Source organism: Scleropages formosus, chromosome 4 (genome assembly GCF_900964775.1).
Source record: "Scleropages formosus chromosome 4, fSclFor1.1, whole genome shotgun sequence".
Classification (NCBI taxonomy): Eukaryota; Metazoa; Chordata; class Actinopteri; order Osteoglossiformes; family Osteoglossidae; genus Scleropages; species Scleropages formosus.
Genome location: NC_041809.1, coordinates 34,780,120 through 34,799,512, shown reverse-complemented (window position 1 = coordinate 34,799,512; position 19,393 = coordinate 34,780,120). Strand labels below are relative to the sequence as shown.

Genomic DNA, 19,393 nt, shown 5'->3' with positions numbered 1-19,393 from the left:
GTTTACGGCGGTGCGGTAAGTCTGCGAATCGGAGGTCTTCGCCGAGCGGGAAGTATGGCACCGCAGCAAAACAGCTGAGAAATTTTATTATTCGCCGTAAATTAAATTATCGATTTCATTAACCCGAGAAATTTTATTCGCCGCCGGTGTTGGCGATCGGCTCGGCTCGTCGGAAAAAAAAGGCTTTCCGGACGTAGGTGAAGGGCGGCTAAAGGGTGGGAAAGGAGAGGAGGTGGAATGTAGAGGGCGAAACAAAAAAAATCTGGGCTCTGCACTTTTTTCCCCCACTATTTATTTTTCCTGCTATGTCTAGTTTTTCGAACCCGATATTCATTACCTCAGAGTCACTCAGCCAATTTACCTGAAGTGCCGGCGACACCAAAATCGATACCTGCGATCCGCAGGTTCTGCAGCGTAAGCAGAAGTCATTGCTGTGGACAGCTGTGAAAGCGTGTGGGGGTGGGGGTCGGGGGGGCACGGGGGGTGTTCTGTCAGAGCCCGATAACGCAGCGTGAGCGAGGAGTGCTGGACAGGGAGTCGGGCCGGGGGCCGGGGGCCGGAGGGGGGGTCGGTCGTTTTTCTTCGACACGCGGCTGAAGATGCCCTTGTCGTTTCGGAGGTCAGAATCGATTCCTGTGCCGGATTCCTTCAGCGGCTCCGGCTGAGCGGCCTTTTACCTTCCGAGGGGTGTAAACCTGCTTTTTTTTTTCCCCAGTCTCTCATTTCCAGAATCCTACAAATGCTGTGCAAGTCGCTGCTGAAGGACTCGTTTCTTTTGCCGTAGTTTGACCGTGTTCGGTGCCTCCCTGTCCCAGCGGATTGCCTAGACCCCACCTGCTCCGGGAACGGGATCTGCGTGAGCGGCGAATGCCACTGCAAGTCGGGCTGGGGGGGGGCCCTCTGCGAGCTCCCGCAGTCCCAGTGTCCCGATCAGTGCCACGGCCGAGGCGCCTTCGTCCCCGACACCGGCGCGTGCAGCTGCGACTCCAACTGGATGGGCCCGGACTGCTCTGTGGGTGGGTGTCCGTCCATCTGTGCCAACCCCCACCCCACCCCACCCCACCCCTTCCCCTCCACGCCCAACCCACCGGACGTGAGCCCACCTCCATTTACCACGCACCTTCTCAGTCACGGTATTTTGCCGCCGTCTCACGCAAGGTCATCCCGTTTTCTTCATTCATCCCTAAGCATTTCGGACGTCTCGGCGTCAAGCGGTCCGTCACGTCCGCACGGCGGCCTCCTTCACCCGGAGAGCACGTGGCCGCGGCTTCGCTCTCGCACGCTTGGGCCGATTCATTCTCGCATGGCTGAAAGGCCTGTCTGGTGTCCCCGTGTGGCGTCCCCCATGTGGTGTGGTGTCCCCCATCCGGTGTCCCTCATTGTCTCGCCATGCCGTGTCCTTCGCCTCTTCGTCTTCCTCTGGTCAGTCGGTGCTTCTCAGAGCCTCTACGTGTGCGGTTACTCCACAGAGGTGTGCTCCGTGGACTGCGGCAGCCACGGCGCGTGCATGGGCGGGGCGTGCCGCTGCGAGGAGGGCTGGACGGGCGCGGCCTGCGACCAGCGCGTCTGCAACCCGCAGTGCGTCAAGCACGGCACCTGTAAAGATGGCCGGTGCCAGTGCGAGCGGGGCTGGAACGGGGAGCACTGCACCATCGGTAGGCCCCTTTTCCGCGCCACACCCACCGCAACTCCACACCCAGCCGGTTTGTGCGCACGGCCGGACGGGAGGTCGCCACCGCCGTCGCCCCCATAAACGAAGGCACCGCCCTATTTTTCACCTGTAATGAAATTCATTATGCTGTATTTTTTCAAATCGATCCAGATTTCTCATTTAAATTGAAGCGACTGAACCTAAATCGTCTTCGGTGTGAAGCGAGTCCATAAAGTAGCGCTCCGGCCCACCGCTCGATCGCCCCAAGAGCAAGTCAGTGGCGGTTGTACGCAACGAACTAGTTAGAGCACGTTTACCGTTAAGCTCGGCCGTTTCGATCGCGGTTCCGCTCCTACATTGCAAACGTATGTAAACGTACATCCGTTATCGATGAGGAGAAGGAGCTCCTCCGCGTGGCAGCCCTTTAAAGACAATTTAATCCCCGCTCACGTCGAAGACGCTCCTCGTGTTCCTACGTGCATTAGAGGCAGAGGAGCAGTTCTTTACATTCGCACGTGATCAGATGTGTGCATGCTGGCGTTATGATTTATACATCAAAGGCAGCGCCTCCAAATTATTTAAATATCAGCGGTGCGCGGCTTGTGCCGTCATCGACCATCGGCCCTGAAAAGCGCGGTAGAATGTGGTGGTTGAATCAAGCCGAAGGGCGACTTATTCAATTAGGAAGGATGTTGACCGCGTAACAGCAAGCGGTTTTTTTTCTAAATTAAAAATATGTTTTGAAATGTAAAATATAAATGTAAAAGCAAAGGGGCACGGGAGATGAAGGGCTGAATCGACAGCCAACGGTCGTGACCGTTCGCAATACGGCGCCGCCTGCTCCTGGGGCACCTTCCCCGCCGAGCACGGCGAACTTTCGGCAGGTTGGAGGAACGGCGATGTCCTCTATAGAGAGCAAAAGGGGTCAGGAGGAAGGTGGGTTGGGAGGAAGGGAAAAAAGCGTCTGCATGTTGGTGGAGGCCAGAACATCCGGAAAAAGTGTCACGACCTTTTCGAGTTGGACTCCCGAGCGCGTGGAGCGCTCCGGGCCGCCGGACGCGTTCGCCTCCTCGCGGTTCCACCCGTCCATTTCTTCCTCCCGCCGCACGGAGAGGCGTCCGCGCACGTCGAGTCGGTTCCCGGTACGACGCGTCCGTTTTCGCCAAGACCCCGGACGGCGTCTCCGGGTCGAGCGAACGCGGCTCCCCAACTTCGCACGGCGCCCATATAGGACTCGCCGCCGTGTTTCCGAACCCGCCTTTCCGCACTTGCATAAATGCCCCCTGCATCCTCCTCTTCTTTGTGCAAAATGTGTTCTCAAAATCTGCGTGTTTTGTTTTAATGCAGACTATTTGGATAAGATTGACAAAGGTACTGTATCTCTTTGTTTCGCTCTGTGTTTTGACTCAGCCGGGCACCCGCCGTGCGCTTTCTCTCCGTCACGGCGAGAGTGTGGATGATGATGATGATGCTGTGGTCTGGTATTTGTGGAGTGTCCCGTTCTGTGCGCAGTAGCTAGACTGCTTGTACTTAGTTCCTGTGTTTCGATGTGCCGACGAGCCCGGTGTCGATGAACACGGCATTCTGGGTAACCCTCCTTGCGGTTTCCCGTCTCCCGCACCTGGAAATTCGGGGAACGGCCTTTGTTCTGCAGCAGCCTCCCAAAGAGCAAGAGACCAGATTTGGTCCAGGCAGAGGTTGTATATAATGTTGTGGGTTGTGTGTGTGTGTGTGTGATCACGTGTGCGTGTGTGTGTATACAAGTTATATACAACTTGGGAGAGCAGATTTTGGACCCCAATTCCACAGGTGTTCCCTGAGCGCCGATGCCCTGATCCCCGGCGCTGCGATTGCCCCCGTCGCCCTAAGGGCTGGAGGCCCGATGATTTTTCTCACGCCGTCGGATGCACGCGCACCTCTGCAGCGAACGAACTAACGATTATCGCGCGCTGCCGTCCATCGCGCTGCCTTGACCGCACGCAGTTCGAAGGGAGAACGGACGCAATCCCGTCTCGGTTGGCAGAGCTGGAGGAAAAACACCGGCGATCGGGAGTCGTCGGCTCAGGGGAAAGAAAAAATATGAAAGCGCACGAGAAGCCGTTTGGATTTCGTTTTCACCGTAGAGGCACAAGGACATGAGGGCTGGCCGCCTTCTTGCGCCGCCAAGCTTTTTCCTCTAATAGGAAAAAATCTGATCTATTTACATTTATCCGGCGCTTTTCTCCAAAACAACTTTTACATTGTTAAGGGTACAATTATTTACCCATTTGAAGAGCTGTGTAATTTCACTGGAGCAGTTTAGGGTAAGTCCCTGGCTCAAAGGTACTGCAGCTGGAGCTCAAACCAGCGACCTTTGGATCCAAAGGCAGTAGCAAACTAGTACGCCATTGCACCCCATTGAAAAATTCCAAAATTTCAAAAAAAAATTTCAAAATTTATTTCAAAATTTGTATTAAAAAAAAAAATCTGTTGAAAATTAAGAGTGTCAGGAAAATATTTGCCTGTAGTTATACACCAATACTGAATCATTATTTCGGTGTCATACTAGGGCGCACACACACACACACACACTCTCACTGTCTGAATCTGCTTGTCCCAGGTACTGTTCCTAAAATAATTTCTGCACGGACTTGTTTTTGCTAGCAATCCGCAAAACTACTTGTACAAAATGTGATCGAATGATCCTTGTTTAATGGCCGTTTGAACTTTTGCCCGTGTAAATAACACGTGGAAATTGCCGGTTGTGCAAAATACGGGCCGACGCTTGCAAATTCAGAAATGACGAGAGTTATTGAAGCCAGTGGCCAGCGCGCAGGTGTGTTTGCGCTGTTATTTAACATCCAAAACCCGCTGGCGACTGCAGTCTTTTCCCCAGATTTGCATGGCAAATATAGCGACCCATCTGGATTGCGGTGAGACAAATGAAGGCAAATTGCACCGGTCAGTGTGTTAAAAACAGGTTAATTGTTGTTTTGAGGTTGCAAAAGCAAAGAAAAATATTGCTCTTATTATAATTTTTAATTCTTTAAATTATTATGCAATGGTACCAAGATTCACGCTGAGCAAACGCACATTTCCAGACTTCGCTAATAACTGACGAGATGCGTGTGTGTTGCTGTTGCACACTAAGGAACACATTTAATGGAATGTACATTCCAACAACTGGCAATATTTACCTTAAAAATTCTGCTGTACATTCAAAGTTTTTCTATTTAAATTTCACCGTCTTTATTACTTGCGTCTGATTTTATTATTTCTCATACATAATTTCATGGTGGAGGGGAGGGGGGGGGGAATACTTGTAACTGCTCATGTTAATAATCAACATTTTTTCGACATTTTTTTCACTTTCTTGCCGAGTTGCTTTCATCCAAAGTGTCTCACACCGTTTGGCCTATTTGTACCTCTGGATATTTCTGCTGTCGCTGTACAGTCTAAGTTCTCCAGGTTACAAGTGCGCTGCTCTGCCTGCTGGACCCAGCAATAGATATACAGTTTTGAGCTTCAGCGTGTGTATTTAGCGTTTGATTTATGAACCTCCAATTTATGAACTCTCGGGCATACAAACAAATTTGGCAGCACGTCTTAATTTTCTGCACGAAAGACCGTCGTGAGCTGAGCCACGTCATTATACCCGGCGTTGGCTGCCGGTCCCGGCCGAGCCGCCGGCGCTGCTCTTACAATTAAGCCTTTATATCACCGCGGTGCTTCTTTTCTGCGACTCTGTGTTTGGTGACCCAGTAAGGTACAGTATGGCTGAAGAGAGCTCAGAATGCTTGTAAGAGCAGCAGTGCAGTCGCTGCGGGAAGGAAAGGTGAAATACAAAGAGTTTTAAACATAGTAAGAATATTGCAAATTTCACCCTTTAATTTCCCTCATTTAATTAATTCCTACATTAGTACTATATTTTAATCACTGAAAATGATGACGTACAAATCCACTTACACATGTCCATATATATGAAATCACTTTGAACATATACATATTGTACATATATTTGCATGTATTTATTTATTTATCAGACACTCTTCTCCAAAGAGATTTCCAGTGAACTCTATGTAGTGTTATCAGCCCACACACCTTATTCACCGCGGTGACTTACACTGCTACATACACTACTTACACTGGGTCACTCATCCATACATCAGTGGAACACACACACGTTCTCTCTCTGTCACTCACACACTATGGGGAACCTGAACAGCATGTCTCTGGACTATGGGAGGAAACCAGAGCAACCGGAGGAAACCCACACAGACACGGGGAGAACATGCAAACTCCACACAGACTGTGCAGGGAGTGAACCCACACCCTCTCGCACAATCCAGGTGCTGTAAGACAGCAGTGCTACTTACTGTGCCACCACCCCACCACCTGTATATTTATATTTATAGATAAAAATAGGTCACATACACACACACACATATAGATATGCAGCATGTGACTTATTTTTATCTATACTATTATAACTTGGTGCAAGAAGATGTGGGTTCAATACCCGCTCAATCTATGTGGAGTTTGCATGTTCTCCCCATGTCTGTGTGGGTTTCCTCCAGGTGCTCTGGTTTCCTCCCACATTCCAAAGACATGCTGTTCGGGTTCACCCATAGTGTGTAAGTGTCACAGAGAGAGTGTGTGTGTGTTCCACTGATGTATGGATGAGTGACCCGGTGTAAGTAGTGTATCTAGCGGTGTAAGTCACCGCGGTGAATAAGGTGTGTGGGCTGATAACACTACACAGAGTTCATTGGATGTCACTTTGGAGAAACGTGTCTGATACACAAATAAACGCAGTAACTTTTTGAAAAAGTTTTTTTTCTTGGATGAAGTAAATGTTGGAAAGAGGCAGTCAGATTTACCTGCAGGACACTTTATCTTCTTGACTCTATAATTTTCTCTTGCAGTTTTCCAAATTGACTTCTTAAGTGGCTATTCCCCTAAAAGACCAATAACCGTGGAGTCGACGCGGCAGCCTGCTGTGCGGCTCGGGCGTGCGGCTGAATGTAAATTCGGGAGCGCATTCTCCCCGCCGGTGTGACACCTGCGGCAGTGTTTTTCCCCTCTTTTTTTAAGCGATTACCACTGAGTGAGAAAACATTGCCACGGAGAGATGATTTAATACTTTTCCGAAATCTCACTTTATTCAAGTCGGCCTACAGAAAGCCGAGTGGCCTCTGGCGCAAAATCGGGGCACCCGGGCCGACCCAAAGGACAACGTTCTTTGTGTGCTGAGGATTTTGGGCACAAATTCTTCGCGAGAATTTTTCAACTTCAACTGGATATCCGATGAGGAGCAGTTATTGCTCAATTGATTTTCTATTCCGTACGGGCTGCCGTCCACGGAGCTTTACTCCGTCAGGCAACGCAAAATAGAGACTAGATTGGGAAATCACAAGTTATTTTAAATTATTCAAATTATTTCACCTAATGAAATAAATTAATGAAATTATTGCATTTCGTTACAAACAACCTTCGTCTTAACATCTATCTATTGCAGAATGCGAGTATAGCAAAATCAGACAAGTCGGGTCGAAGGTTTGGACGCAGCTGTTCAACATTTCAGAAAAAAGTTTATTCAGTATGCTGATAATGTTCATTTATCTGATTCCTTGTGATCGCGGGGGTTGGTTGAATGCAGCTCGGGCAACGTTACGTCCTGTAGCTGTCATCTGCCCTGTGGACCGACCTGCGGCACCTTCCCTGTTGCTCTTTTCCACCCTGGAGGTGTCAGCGTGCCTCTTGACTCCTGACCTCCACCGAACCGCATTCCCGCACAGGGGAACGCCAGGCCCCGGCTTTCGGAATCGAACCGGCCGCCGCGAATGAATCGTCCGTCACCTTGTACATCGCCCCATTAAACACTCTGCCGCAGATGAGTTTTGAAACGTCGCTTTAGCACCTGCAGCAGAGCCCATTGGTGCACCGAACCATTGCTGACCTTGCAGATTGTCTTGACGAAACGCTCTGTGTGCTGTAGGACAAGGACAGCGTTGCACGAGCTGAGAGATGTGTTTGCTGAAGCACGTGGTTCGGTGTACGTAGGAGCCGGTGCCTACAGCCCCGCAATGACTTTAATCCTGTCTGTTCTTCCAAGAAGCGTTGAAAACCATGAAATCAGCTTTTTACTCATTCCCCTCTCCCTGTTTCTCAACCCCGTCTCCAAATCTCCTCCCCTTTTTCACTTTCTCTCCACCCCTTTTTCTTTGTTTCTCCTCCCCTTTCTCACATTCTCTCCACCCCTTTTTTGTTTCTCCTCTCCTTTTCACCTTCTCTCCGCCCCTTTTTCTTGTTTCTCCTCCCCTTTCTCTCCACCCCTTTTCCTTGTTTCTCCTCCCCTTTTCACCTTCTCTCCGCCCCTTTTTTCCTGTTTCCCATCCCCTTTTTCACTTTCTCTCCACCCCTTTTTCTTGTTTCTCCTCCCTTTTTCACTTTCTCTCCACCCCTTTTTCCTTGTTTCTCCTCCCCTTTTCACTTTCTCTCCACCCCTTTTTTCTTGTTTCTCCTCCCCTTTTCACTTTCTCTCCACCCCTTTTTCGTTTCTCCTCCCTTTTTCACTTTCTCTCCACCCCTTTTTCCTTGTTTCTCCTCCCCTTTTCACTTTCTCTCCACCCCTTTTTTCTTGTTTCTCCTCCCCTTTTCACTTTCTCTCCACCCCTTTTTCGTTTCTCCTCCCCTTTTTCACTTTCTCTCCACCCCTTTTTCTTTGTTTCTCTTCCCCTTTTTCACCTTCTCTCCACCCCTTTTTCCTTGTTTCTCCTCCCCTTTTCACTTTCTCTCCGCCCCTTTTTTCTTGTTTCTCCTCCCCTTTTTCACTTTCTCTCCACCCCTTTTCCTTGTTTCTCCTCCCCTTTTCACTTTCTCTCTGCTGCTTTTCTTGTTTCTCCTCCCCTTTTTCACATTCTCTCCACCCCTTTTTCCTTGTTTCTCCTCCCCTTTCACTTTTTCTCCTCCCCTTTTTTCTTGATTCCCATCCCCTTTTTCACTTTCTCTCCACCCCTTTTTCTTTGTTTCTCCTCCCCTTTCTCTCCACCCCTTTTTCCTTGTTTCTCCACCCCTTTCTCACCTTCTCTGCGCCCTTTTTTCCTGTTTCCCATCCCCTTTCTCACCTTCTCTCCGCCCCTTTTTCTTGTTTCTCCTCCCCTTTTTCACTTTCTCTCCACCCCTTTTTCTTTGTTTCTCCTCCCCTTTCTCACATTCTCTCCACCCCTTTTTCCTTGTTTCTCCTCCCCTTTTCACTTTCTCTCCGCCCCTTTTTTCTTGTTTCTCCTCCCCTTTTTCACTTTCTCTCCACCCCTTTTTCTTTGTTTCTCCTCCCCTTTTCACTTTCTCTCCGCCCCTTTTTTCTTGTTTCTCCTCCCCTTTTTCACTTTCTCTCCACCCCTTTTTCTTTGTTTCTCCTCCCCTTTTTCACATTCTCTCCACCCCTTTTTCTTGTTTCTCCTCCCCTTTTCACTTTCTCTCCGCTGCTTTTTTCTTGTTTCTCCTCCTCTTTTTCACTCTCTCCACCCCTTTTTCTTTGTTTCTCCTCCCCTTTTTCACTTTCTCTCCACCCCTTTTTCTTTGTTTCTCCTCCCCTTTTTCACATTCTCTCCACCCCTTTTTCCTTGTTTCTCATCCCCTTTCTCACCTTCTCTCCACCCCTTTTTCCTTGTTTCTCCTCCCCTTTTCACTTTCTTTCCACCCCTTTTTCCTTGTTTCTCCTCCCTTTTCTTGCTGTCTCCCCACCCCATTCTCCCTGTCCCATTCCCCACTGGTCTCCCTTTCCCTGCTGTCCAGACGGATGTCCAAACCTGTGCAGCGGGAATGGTCAGTGCATCCTGGGACAGAATAGCTGGCACTGCGAGTGCATGACAGGATGGAGAGGCTCCGGCTGCAGTGTTGCCATGGAGACCTCTTGCGCGGACAACAAGGACAATGAAGAAGGTGAGAGGGGATGGACATAGTGGGGCAGGCACCGCCGGAGCAGTAAAGATGTTGTCTCACTAGGGAGGCTGCTGTCTGGCACCGGGTGCCAATCCTCAGCTGACCAGCGCAGCACCTGTCTGCTCCCGCCATCTATCCCACACATTGCGGATGGAGTGACATTGCCGTAGGCTTCTGTCGGTTTCAATGTACGCGTTCAATAAATAGTCACGCCTCCCAAGAAACAACCTCTTTTAAGCAGCTACCCATTTCAGCATCTCCGGTGTGTCAAGTTTCACCCTTTCTCCTGTCTTTGTCCCTGCATCTCCTCATTTATTTGAAAAGTTTTGTTCTGTCTGAGCTTGAGCAGCAGAATGCCTTGGATCAAATTCAAAAGTGTATTGTTGTTTCTCTCATTTTTTTCTTAACGTCTTTCTTGAACACATCTTCTTTTGTTTTTGCCACCAGGGAGAGGGGTTTGTGGTGGACAGGGGGTCAGTGCGGAGGCGTCCATGGGGAGAGACATTAAAAGCACACAAATTCATAGGCTCTGCCTCATGTCCTGATTTGACTTGGATGAGTTTTCTGTAATTGAAAGGAGGGTCTGACACCGGCTTCTCTTCATCTCCAAGAGCAACAACATATTATAGCTCCAGGAGAGCGTAGCTTTGAAAGAGAGAATGAGAGAAGAGAGCCGTTTTATCAGTAGTGCGTATTTACATTCTCTGGTTGGTTTTTTTTATACCTAAAATTATCTGAAGTTTCATTTATCACAATCCATTGGGGTAAACAGACCTGAAAATATGATTAAATAATAAAAAATATAGTTTATACATGCGTAATATGCTTCTCATCGTTCAAAATGAAGACAATGAGTAAAAATGTTTCAGTTGGGGGCGGTGTCTGTGGGTCTCACTGGACAGCCGTGTTCTGCTGGTCCCACCCTGCAGATGGGCTCACAGACTGCATGGACCCCGACTGCTGCCTCCAGGGTCCCTGCCAGACCAATCCATTGTGTCTGGGCTCCCGGGACCCTCTGCAGACCATCCAGCAGAACCAGACCCCCGTTCAGAAAGTGAGGTCATTTTACGACAGGGTCAAAATGCTGGTGGGCAGGGACGGCACACACACCGTACCGGCAGACAACCCCTTCAATGCCAGGTAATGAACCGCAACTCGCCGCTTACTCTCTTACTCTTCAAAATGCACCAACGGTGAAGTTTCAGTAAGACAAAGTTTTCTGTGTTTGCCTTAAATAAACAATGTGTTTCTGCTGAGTTGTCCTGGTCTGACCCCTGTCATGCAGGGAGACCTCAAGAGTAACAGAGGAAGGTTTAAAAATAAAATCTTCAAAGGGCTGTTTGAGATGTGTGTTGTTTGTTGTTCAATAGTTTCATCATAACTGAAATTTACAAATAATACCTATAGCAGATTGTTTTGTTGTTTTTCGCTGGATTATTTATGTAGATTTTGTAGCAATTATGTGATGCATTTTTTGATGATGGTAAATTGAACCGATGAATTGCTGGGGCTTCATATGTAACCTGGCTGATCTGATCGACTGGTCGGGTTTAAAAGATAGCGCTGATGAGAGGAGCGAGTGGTTCGGGCTGGATGCTCCTTCTCTGTCTCCGCAGCCTGGCGTCTTTGATCCGAGGCCAGGTTCTCACCAAAGATGGGACGCCTCTCGTGGGAGTCAACGTGTCCTTTGTCAAACACCCCCAGTATGGCTACACTCTCACAAGACAGGATGGGATGTGAGTGACTCTTCCTGTCTGCCGGTCTCCAGTGTCCAAACTACGTAACTCAAGTGCACCCTGAAAATACCGGTTCGGTATCGACAGTGAGGGGTCAGAGCCAACTAAACAACGTGGGTAGCTGGTAGCGTAGTGCTTGGAACTACTGTTTTTTTTCCAAAGGTTGCAGGTTCGAATCCCACGTCCAGCTGTTGTAGCCTTGAGCAAGGTACTTACCCTAAATTGCTCAAGTAAAATATTCCAGCTGTATAAATGGGTAAATAATTGTATCTTAACACTGTCAGTCGCTTTGGGGAAAAGTGTCAACTAAATGAATAAATGTCAGCAATTCCTATTTGTTTTTTTCAAGATGTTTGTAGTGTAATAAATGCAACAAGACAGCAGTGCAGACACACTAACAAACATATTTACTGTAATACAGCAAAACGGAGCTCAGCAGCACATTTATTAGACGAGGAGTCTTCACCTGCAGGACACGTTGCCTGGTTCGCGTGCTCTTCGTCATTTAAACTACAGCTCATCATTTACAGATGTTTTGACGTGAGCGATTTTAAAGAACAAATAACTTTAATTTTTCTGAGTAATTCAGAAAAGAAGGTTGTGCAGAATGACGAGTCCTAAAAATAATGAATGGAATTAACCTAAATATTGATTTTCTTTAGTATTCTTGCTTAAAGCTTTACTCGCTGGAAACTACGTCTTGCAAATATTGTCTGTGACATCAGCGGCGTGATGTATGAGTTGTCTTTATGACTTATGGGCAGACGAGTCAAAGTGATGTATGGCTGCATTTATTGTAACTCCCCTTAATGCATCTGTGGATGCCATTAGATGGTTAATGTTGTTTGTTCAGCTATGGATTATACATGTACGTATATGATTAATGTTGAATATTTTAGTAATAATGAAACTTTTTTAAGAGCTTCACCTTTCATGCCAAACGGCTAATCGTATGATAAATGGTTCATGGCATTTGAAAAAGAATCAATCAAAAATAAAGTTAATGAATGGTATTTTTTTTTTTTTTTTGCGTGATGTAGTAAGCCTGATGTTTTCATAGGGGGGGATCTGATCCAGTTTAGTAATCTATCAAAGCTTGACGTGCACCCTGACCTGAACTCTTTTCGGTGTTGCGTGGAAGTGCTGGACTAAAAAGAGCACCTGCCGAATTTCCATCGATCATCTGAATGCCAATAAATTGATGAAAATGTTGTTTTTAAGATGCGAGCTTGTGAATAAAACATGTGAGATAGAACTTACGTTGCCCCGCGTCTGTCGTTTGCCGCTCGTCTCGTGCAGGTTTGACCTGATTGCCAATGGCGGGGCCTCGTTGACGCTGCACTTCGAACGCGCTCCATTCCTGAGCCAGGAGCGCACCGTGTGGTTGCCCTGGAACAGCTTCTACGCCATGGACACGCTGGTGCTGAAGACGGAGGAGAACACCATCCCCGGCTGCGACCTGAGCGGCTTCGCAAGACCCGACCCCGTGGCGGTGGCCTCACCCCTCTCCTCCTTCTTCAGCTCCCACGCAGGAGAGAGGCCCATAGTTCCCGAGACTCAGGTACGAAGGTCCGAGCTCTGCCCTCCGCCCTTCTCCTTCCTCGCCCTCGGAAATGAGTTCGTGGTTTTAGGCGCAGCGTTACGGCGCGATTTTTCGTGAGAAAATCCTGCTCGGGAGCAAGATCCGAAACCTGAAGGGATCCGCTCAGGTGCCAGGTGCACTGAAGTTACCACCACATTGTATTAGAAGCGTAATGAGTGCAGCTCGCTGTGGACGAGAGGTTAACGAAGACATTTAAACGATTCCTTCCTCTATCGTTTTGTTTCCTCTTTTTTCCTCTTCCCACCAAACTCCCTCTTCCATAGCTTTCTCATTGCTTTTTCCTCTCCTGGATATCTGCAGGTTCTTCACGAGCAGGTGGAGATCCCAGGAACCAGCCTGAAGCTGTGCTACCTGAGCTCACGTGCATCAGGCTATAAGTCCCTGCTGAAAGTGACCATGACCCAGGCTCTCGTGCCCCTCAGCCTCATCAAAGTGCACCTAATGGTGGCGGTGGAAGGTCACCTCTTCCAGAAGTGGTTCCACTCATCCCCCAACCTGGCCTACACATTCATCTGGGACAAGACTGACGCCTATGGCCAGAGGGTCTATGGCCTGGCGGAGGCTGTTGGTTAGCTTTGCAATTTCTCTTTGAAACAGTTCTGGAACGACAGATGTTGTTTTTTCACATATTACACAAAATTCGATCCGCAAATATTTGCATGAAGACTAAAACTTGTGTGTTGGGCGATTCCTACGCAAAGAATTTTGTCGTGTCCACTTGCGTGGGCCTCACCGCCGGGGGTCTGCAGAGCAGTGGGCAACTTAGAGGCACCTCAGCCAAATGAAACAGCCTTGATCAAGGGAGAAGGTGTGTGTGGTTACCCACCAGGGTCCTCACCGGGGGTTGGTAGGGCAGGAGCCCAGACCCAGGATATACGCGTGCAAAACGGCACAAGATGATACAGTAATTAGTAAACAAGAAACAATAAACACAATAAAAAACAGAAGATATTACAATATAATAATAAATACTATAGATATAAACATACTAATTAGAGTTTTTCCTCAAGAGTAATTGCCCTCCTCTTCTTCTTCTCACCAGTAGCAGGAGACACAGATGGGTGTTTCGTAGACATTACGGATGCGCAAAACACAATGTAGATACAGGGGGGTATCTGTATAGCGACTGCCTGGCAGACCGGGAGATGAGGATCGCTGCCGCTGCGCAGTATCACGAGAGTATCGTACCGTGTATCGCTCGCCCGAAAAAAATCGAAATTCAAAATTCGAAGTACGGTTTCTACTGAATGTCCATCGCTATCACACCATCGTAAAGTCGAAAAATCGTAAGTCGAGGAGAATCTGTACAGCTTTCGCATGATTTTCAGTTTTGCTGCAGCGGGTGTTGGGAATTTCACCGCGAACTCCTCGTAGCGCGGAGAACAACCCGTGTGTCGTTTTCCCCCCAGTGTCCGTAGGCTACGAGTACGAGACGTGCCCCAGCCTGATCCTGTGGGAGAAGAGGACCGTCGTGCTACAGGGCTACGAGCTGGACCCCGCGCACCTGGGGGGTTGGTCCTTGGACAAGCATCACATCCTCAACATCCGCAGCGGTACGAACGCCCGCCCAAGTCGCCGGGGGCCGCGGTTCCAACATCGACGCCCTCTCGCCGCCTTCGGATGGAACGGGGATGAGTAAACATTAAAGTTATCGCGGCCGAATTAAAAGTGTTCGGACTCTGACTGAACTGTGTAAGGAAGGGAAGGGTGTGGGGAGGAAGTAGGGCTGCAATTTAAAAATCCAATCATTTTCCCCCTGAAAGATATTGCGAGCAGCACAGCTGTATCCCGGGGCGCCGGAAGACAGTCCTGCGCTCAAGTGCGCCTCCATTTTTCACATTGTTATTTCACAGTGCGGTGGATGCCACCCTACTACAGAGCGTCATCATTCATGGTGTTATTCACTTCCCACGGTGTGTGTGTGTGTGTGTGTGTGTGTGTGTGTGTGTACATACAGTACTGCGCAAAAGTTTTAGGCACTTGGGGGAAAAAGCTGTAAACTGAAAATGCTTCCAAAAATGATGCTGTTAATTAATTAACTTCCTACAAAGCTCAGTTAACCATCCATCGTCGACAAGCGCTTATCCCAATCAGGGTCGTGGCAAGTTTGGCGGGGTCCCTCTCTCCGACGGGTCTGGGGTTCGATTCCTGCTTGGGGTGCCTTGCGATGGACCGGCGTCCCATCCGGGGTGTGTCCCCTCCCCCTCCGGCCTTGCGCTCTGTTTTGCTGGGTTAGGCTCTGGTTCGCTGCAACCCCGCTTGGGATAAGTGGTTTCAGACTCTGTGTGTGTGTGTGTGTGTGTGCTTTCTTTCTTTAACAACATACAAAACCCTTACTGTAATATTGTAACTTTTTGCAAAAGGAATGCTTGGAAGTCTAAAATATGCTCTTTCCCATTGACAGTAATGCAGAAAACATTAAATAACTGTCTAAAACTAATATTTTTGTGAAACATCTAAGTGCCTAAGACTTTTGCACAGTACTGCATATACGTATATAGATATATATATATATAGAGTGTTAAATAATATCAAAAGCCTTGATCCCGAACACTGCCTGCCTCCAAGTCGACATGGAGAATCAAAAGAAGGGCAAAGAGGTGCAATAGAAGCAGTGAAAAATCAACACTCGTGGGTTTGGTGTCTGAACAGAGGCCGCTGTGGTCATCCTCAGTCATCCACGGTCATCCTCGGTCTACCCTCTCCCCGCTTCCCGAATGAACTTTCTTCGACAGCTGCCAAAGAAAGCTGGCATGGCAATATTAGATTTTAATTTTAATGAATGTGGTCACGATATCATTTCAAGTATGACGGCAGGAGCGATGAAGGGAATGCAGATGTTGGGATAACGAATTACCGGAAAGCGCAGTAATGAGTGAGGTGTGAGTAACGAGCGCCCCTAACCGCTTCGGTGCGCATCCAGAATGGTCATCGTTTCCTGTTCGCAGTAAAATATGCCCCCCGATACCCTCACCTACAGGGATCCTGCACAAGGGCAGCGGCGAAAACGTCTTCGTGTCGCAGCAGCCGCCCGTCATCACAAGCGTCATGGGTAACGGACGCCGGCGCAGCATTTCCTGCCCCAGCTGCAACGGCGTGGCGGACGGGAACAAGCTGCTCGCCCCCGTGGCGCTGGCGGTGGGCGTCGACGGCAGCCTCTACGTGGGAGACCTCAACTTTGTGCGCAGGGTGTACCCCTCTCTCAACACCACCGCCATCCTGGAGCTCAGGTGGGCAGAAGGAGCGGTCGGAGGGGTGCGGGTGGAACTACGGGAGTAACAGGGAGGGCAGGGCAGCTCGCCGACAATGAGAAGCACCTCGCCCGCCGCGGTACTCTCGGAAAGGAAGCGGGACCTCAGTTAGACACGTGTGACGAAGATGAGCACACATCATGTTGTTTATCTCACGTGTGTCTTGGCCTCACGAACACGGTAACTTTGAGGTTACATTTAGCTGATGCTTTTCGCCAAAGCAGCTTGCGGCGTTAAGCTACTTACGATTATTTACCCATTTATACAGGAGGGTAATTTTACCGGAGTAATTTGGGGTAGGTACCTCGCTCAAGGGTACTACAGCTAGAGGTGGGATTCAAACCTGCAACCTTTGTGTCCAAAGCAGCAGCTGTAACCACTACGGTAGCAGCCGTCCCTTGGTCACATACAGTACGAGTCCCCGGAGCAGTACATACGTCACCCGGGACACATATTTTGTACTTCGAACCGCTGGCTTTTCTTTTCTCCTTTGTCTCACTTTCGTTTCTCGTGTTTTTTTTTCGTTCCTGCTTCAAGGAATAAGGACTTCAGACACAGGTAAAATACACTCTCCACAGGCTGAGTGTTTTCCGCACTCGTATCACCTGCGCTTGTAAAAACGTAGCTCTCATTTGTGCCATTCGGGTATGTGGCAAGCAGGCCGTGTCTGTCTGTCTGTCTGTGTGTGTGTGTGTGTGTGTGTGTGTGTGTGTGTGTGTGTGTGTGTGTGTGTGTGTGTGTCTCTCTCTTCACTGCATTGGATCATCTAGCCATCGTAACCACATTGCACTCGTCCCTCTGTGTCGATGCCCTGTAGATTTACTACAATTTAAAATTAATGTGACTTCGAGGGTCACGCTCTGGCTCAGAGGCGCAAGTAGAGTGGAGAATAGAAAAAAAACCGCTGGTCGCATCCCTTTGCTTTGTCCGCAGCAACAACCCGGCACACAAGTACTTCCTGGCGACGGACCCGGTGTCCGGCGCGCTCTACCTGTCGGACACCAACTCGAGGCAGATCTTCCGGGTTCGCTCGCCGACCGGGGCGCGTCCGCTGTCGGACAACTCGGAGGCGGTGGCGGGGACGGGGGAGCAGTGCGTGCCCTTCGACGAGGCCCGCTGCGGGGACGGGGGCAAGGCGGTGGAGGCCACCCTCATGAGTCCACGGGGTAAAAATACGCCACGGTTACACGCTTTGTTCCGCTCGAATGTTCCGACTCGAGACCCTATGTCTGATGTAGGTGCCATCGACTTGTGTGCAACGGGACCCTCCTGGCGCCCTCTGGGTCGCTATTTTACTTTTGTAGCTGTAAATAAATTTAGATTTGTGGTTATAAACAAAATCAGATTTGTAGTTGTAAACAATATCAGATTTGTGATTACGAACAAGATTAGATTTACTGTAAATAATATCAGATTGGGGGGCGCGGTGGCGCAGCGGGTTGGAACGGGTCCTGCTCTCCCGTGGGTCTGGGTTCGAGTCCCGCTTGGGGTGCCTTATGTCGGACTGACGTCCCATCCTGAGCGCGTCCCCTCCCCCTCCAGCCCCGTGTTGCCGGGTTAGGCTCTGGCTCGCCATGACCCTGTATGGGACAAGCACTTTCAGATGGTGTGTGTGTAATATCAGATTTGTAGCTGTAAACAAACTACATGATAATGTCGTGGCATCCGCCGTTTTCTTCTTTCATTGGTTTTCCCAAAAAAAAAAAAAAGCACAGGTAACATGGTAATACACGGTACATGCGTGGTAAGGGAGGTAACTGGTGCTTTTGTTTCCTCGCTCAGGCATCGCGGTGGACAAAAATGGACTCATGTACTTCGTGGACGCCACCATGATCCGCAAAGTGGACCAGAACGGCATCATCTCCACGTTGCTGAGAACCAACGACCTTACCGCGGTGCGACCGCTCAGCTGCGACGCCAGCATGGACGTGAGCCAAGTAAGCTGCTGCTCTCACGCGGGGGAATATTAATGTAAAACCTTTTATATTAATTGGGGGGAGGGAGGCGGGGTCACGCGGCGGACGTGCGATGGTCTGCGTTCCGCCGTTCAGGTGCGCCTGGAGTGGCCGACCGATCTGGCGGTAAATCCCATGGACAACTCTCTGTACGTCCTGGAGAACAACGTCATCCTGCGTATCACAGAGAACCACCAGGTGAGCATCATCGCCGGCCGGCCCATGCACTGCCAGGTGCCTGGTATCGACTACTCCCTCAGCAAGCTGGCCATCCACTCGGCTCTGGAGAGCGCCACCGCCATCGCCATCTCACACGCCGGTGTGCTCTACATCGCCGAGACAGATGAGAAGAAGATCAACCGCGTGCGACAGGTGAGCACCAGCGGCGAGATCTCCCTGCTGGCGGGGGCCGCGTCCGAGTGCGATTGCAAAAACGACGTGAACTGCAACTGCTTCGCGGGCGACGACGGCTACGCCACGGACGCCGGCCTCAACTCGCCCGCCTCGCTGGCCGTGTCGCCCGACGGCACCGTCTTCGTCGCCGACCTCAACAATATCCGCATCCGGGCGGTGCGCGCCAACCGGCCGAGGCCCGCGGCGGCCGGACGGTACCAGGTGGCCTCCCCCCGCGAGCAGGAGCTCTACGTGTTCAACGAGGAGGGTCTCCACGTGCAGACGGTCAGCCTGATCACCGGGGAACCGCTTCACAATTTCTCGTACGGGCCGGACGGCGAGCTGGTCGCGGTCGTAGACAACTGCAACAACACGGTGCGGGTGCGACGCGACGGGGTGGGCCAGGGGGGCGCCGGGCTGCTGCGCCTTGTCCTGCTGCCCGAGAACCAGGTCGTGACTCTGGGACTGGACCCCGCTGGCAGGCTTCGCGCCATCTCCACGCTCAACCAGGAGGTGGCGCTGCTGACTTATGCCGGGAACACCGGCCTGCTGGCGTCCAAGACGGACGAGACAGGATGGACCACGTTCTACGAGTAAGTTGGGGGGGAGTTGGTAAGAACAAGAGGGTGCGAACCGATGTACTACCAGACGCATACATCCTGGATGTGGCACAGTCTAAAATGCTGGCGCATGTTTCAGGTCAGGATTCTTCTTTTAGACCAAAACGTTCAGTTATCTGACACTTTTCACCACGGTACCTTACAATTGTTTACCCATTTGTAGAGCGGGATAATTTTACTGGAGCAGTTTAGGGTAAGCACCTTTGCTCAAGGGTACTACAGGAAGAGGTGAGATTTGAACCTATGACCTTTGGGCCTAAA

General features: G+C 49.9%; 1 protein-coding gene across 1 annotated transcript in view; it reads left to right on the top strand.

Moving 5' to 3' along the window:
• Positions 1-19,393, top strand: part of LOC108934151 (teneurin-2-like) — a 272,656-nt gene that overhangs the window by 245,357 nt on the left and 7,906 nt on the right. The window contains exons 12-24 of the mRNA XM_029250894.1: positions 816-1,016; positions 1,470-1,655; positions 9,428-9,574; positions 10,504-10,714; positions 11,191-11,310; positions 12,610-12,871; positions 13,214-13,481; positions 14,323-14,466; positions 15,894-16,143; positions 16,702-16,722; positions 17,098-17,330; positions 17,947-18,101; positions 18,216-19,105. Coding sequence (XP_029106727.1) covers positions 816-1,016; positions 1,470-1,655; positions 9,428-9,574; positions 10,504-10,714; positions 11,191-11,310; positions 12,610-12,871; positions 13,214-13,481; positions 14,323-14,466; positions 15,894-16,143; positions 16,702-16,722; positions 17,098-17,330; positions 17,947-18,101; positions 18,216-19,105 — 3,088 coding nt within the window. The remainder of the gene's footprint in view (positions 1-815; positions 1,017-1,469; positions 1,656-9,427; positions 9,575-10,503; positions 10,715-11,190; positions 11,311-12,609; positions 12,872-13,213; positions 13,482-14,322; positions 14,467-15,893; positions 16,144-16,701; positions 16,723-17,097; positions 17,331-17,946; positions 18,102-18,215; positions 19,106-19,393) is intronic.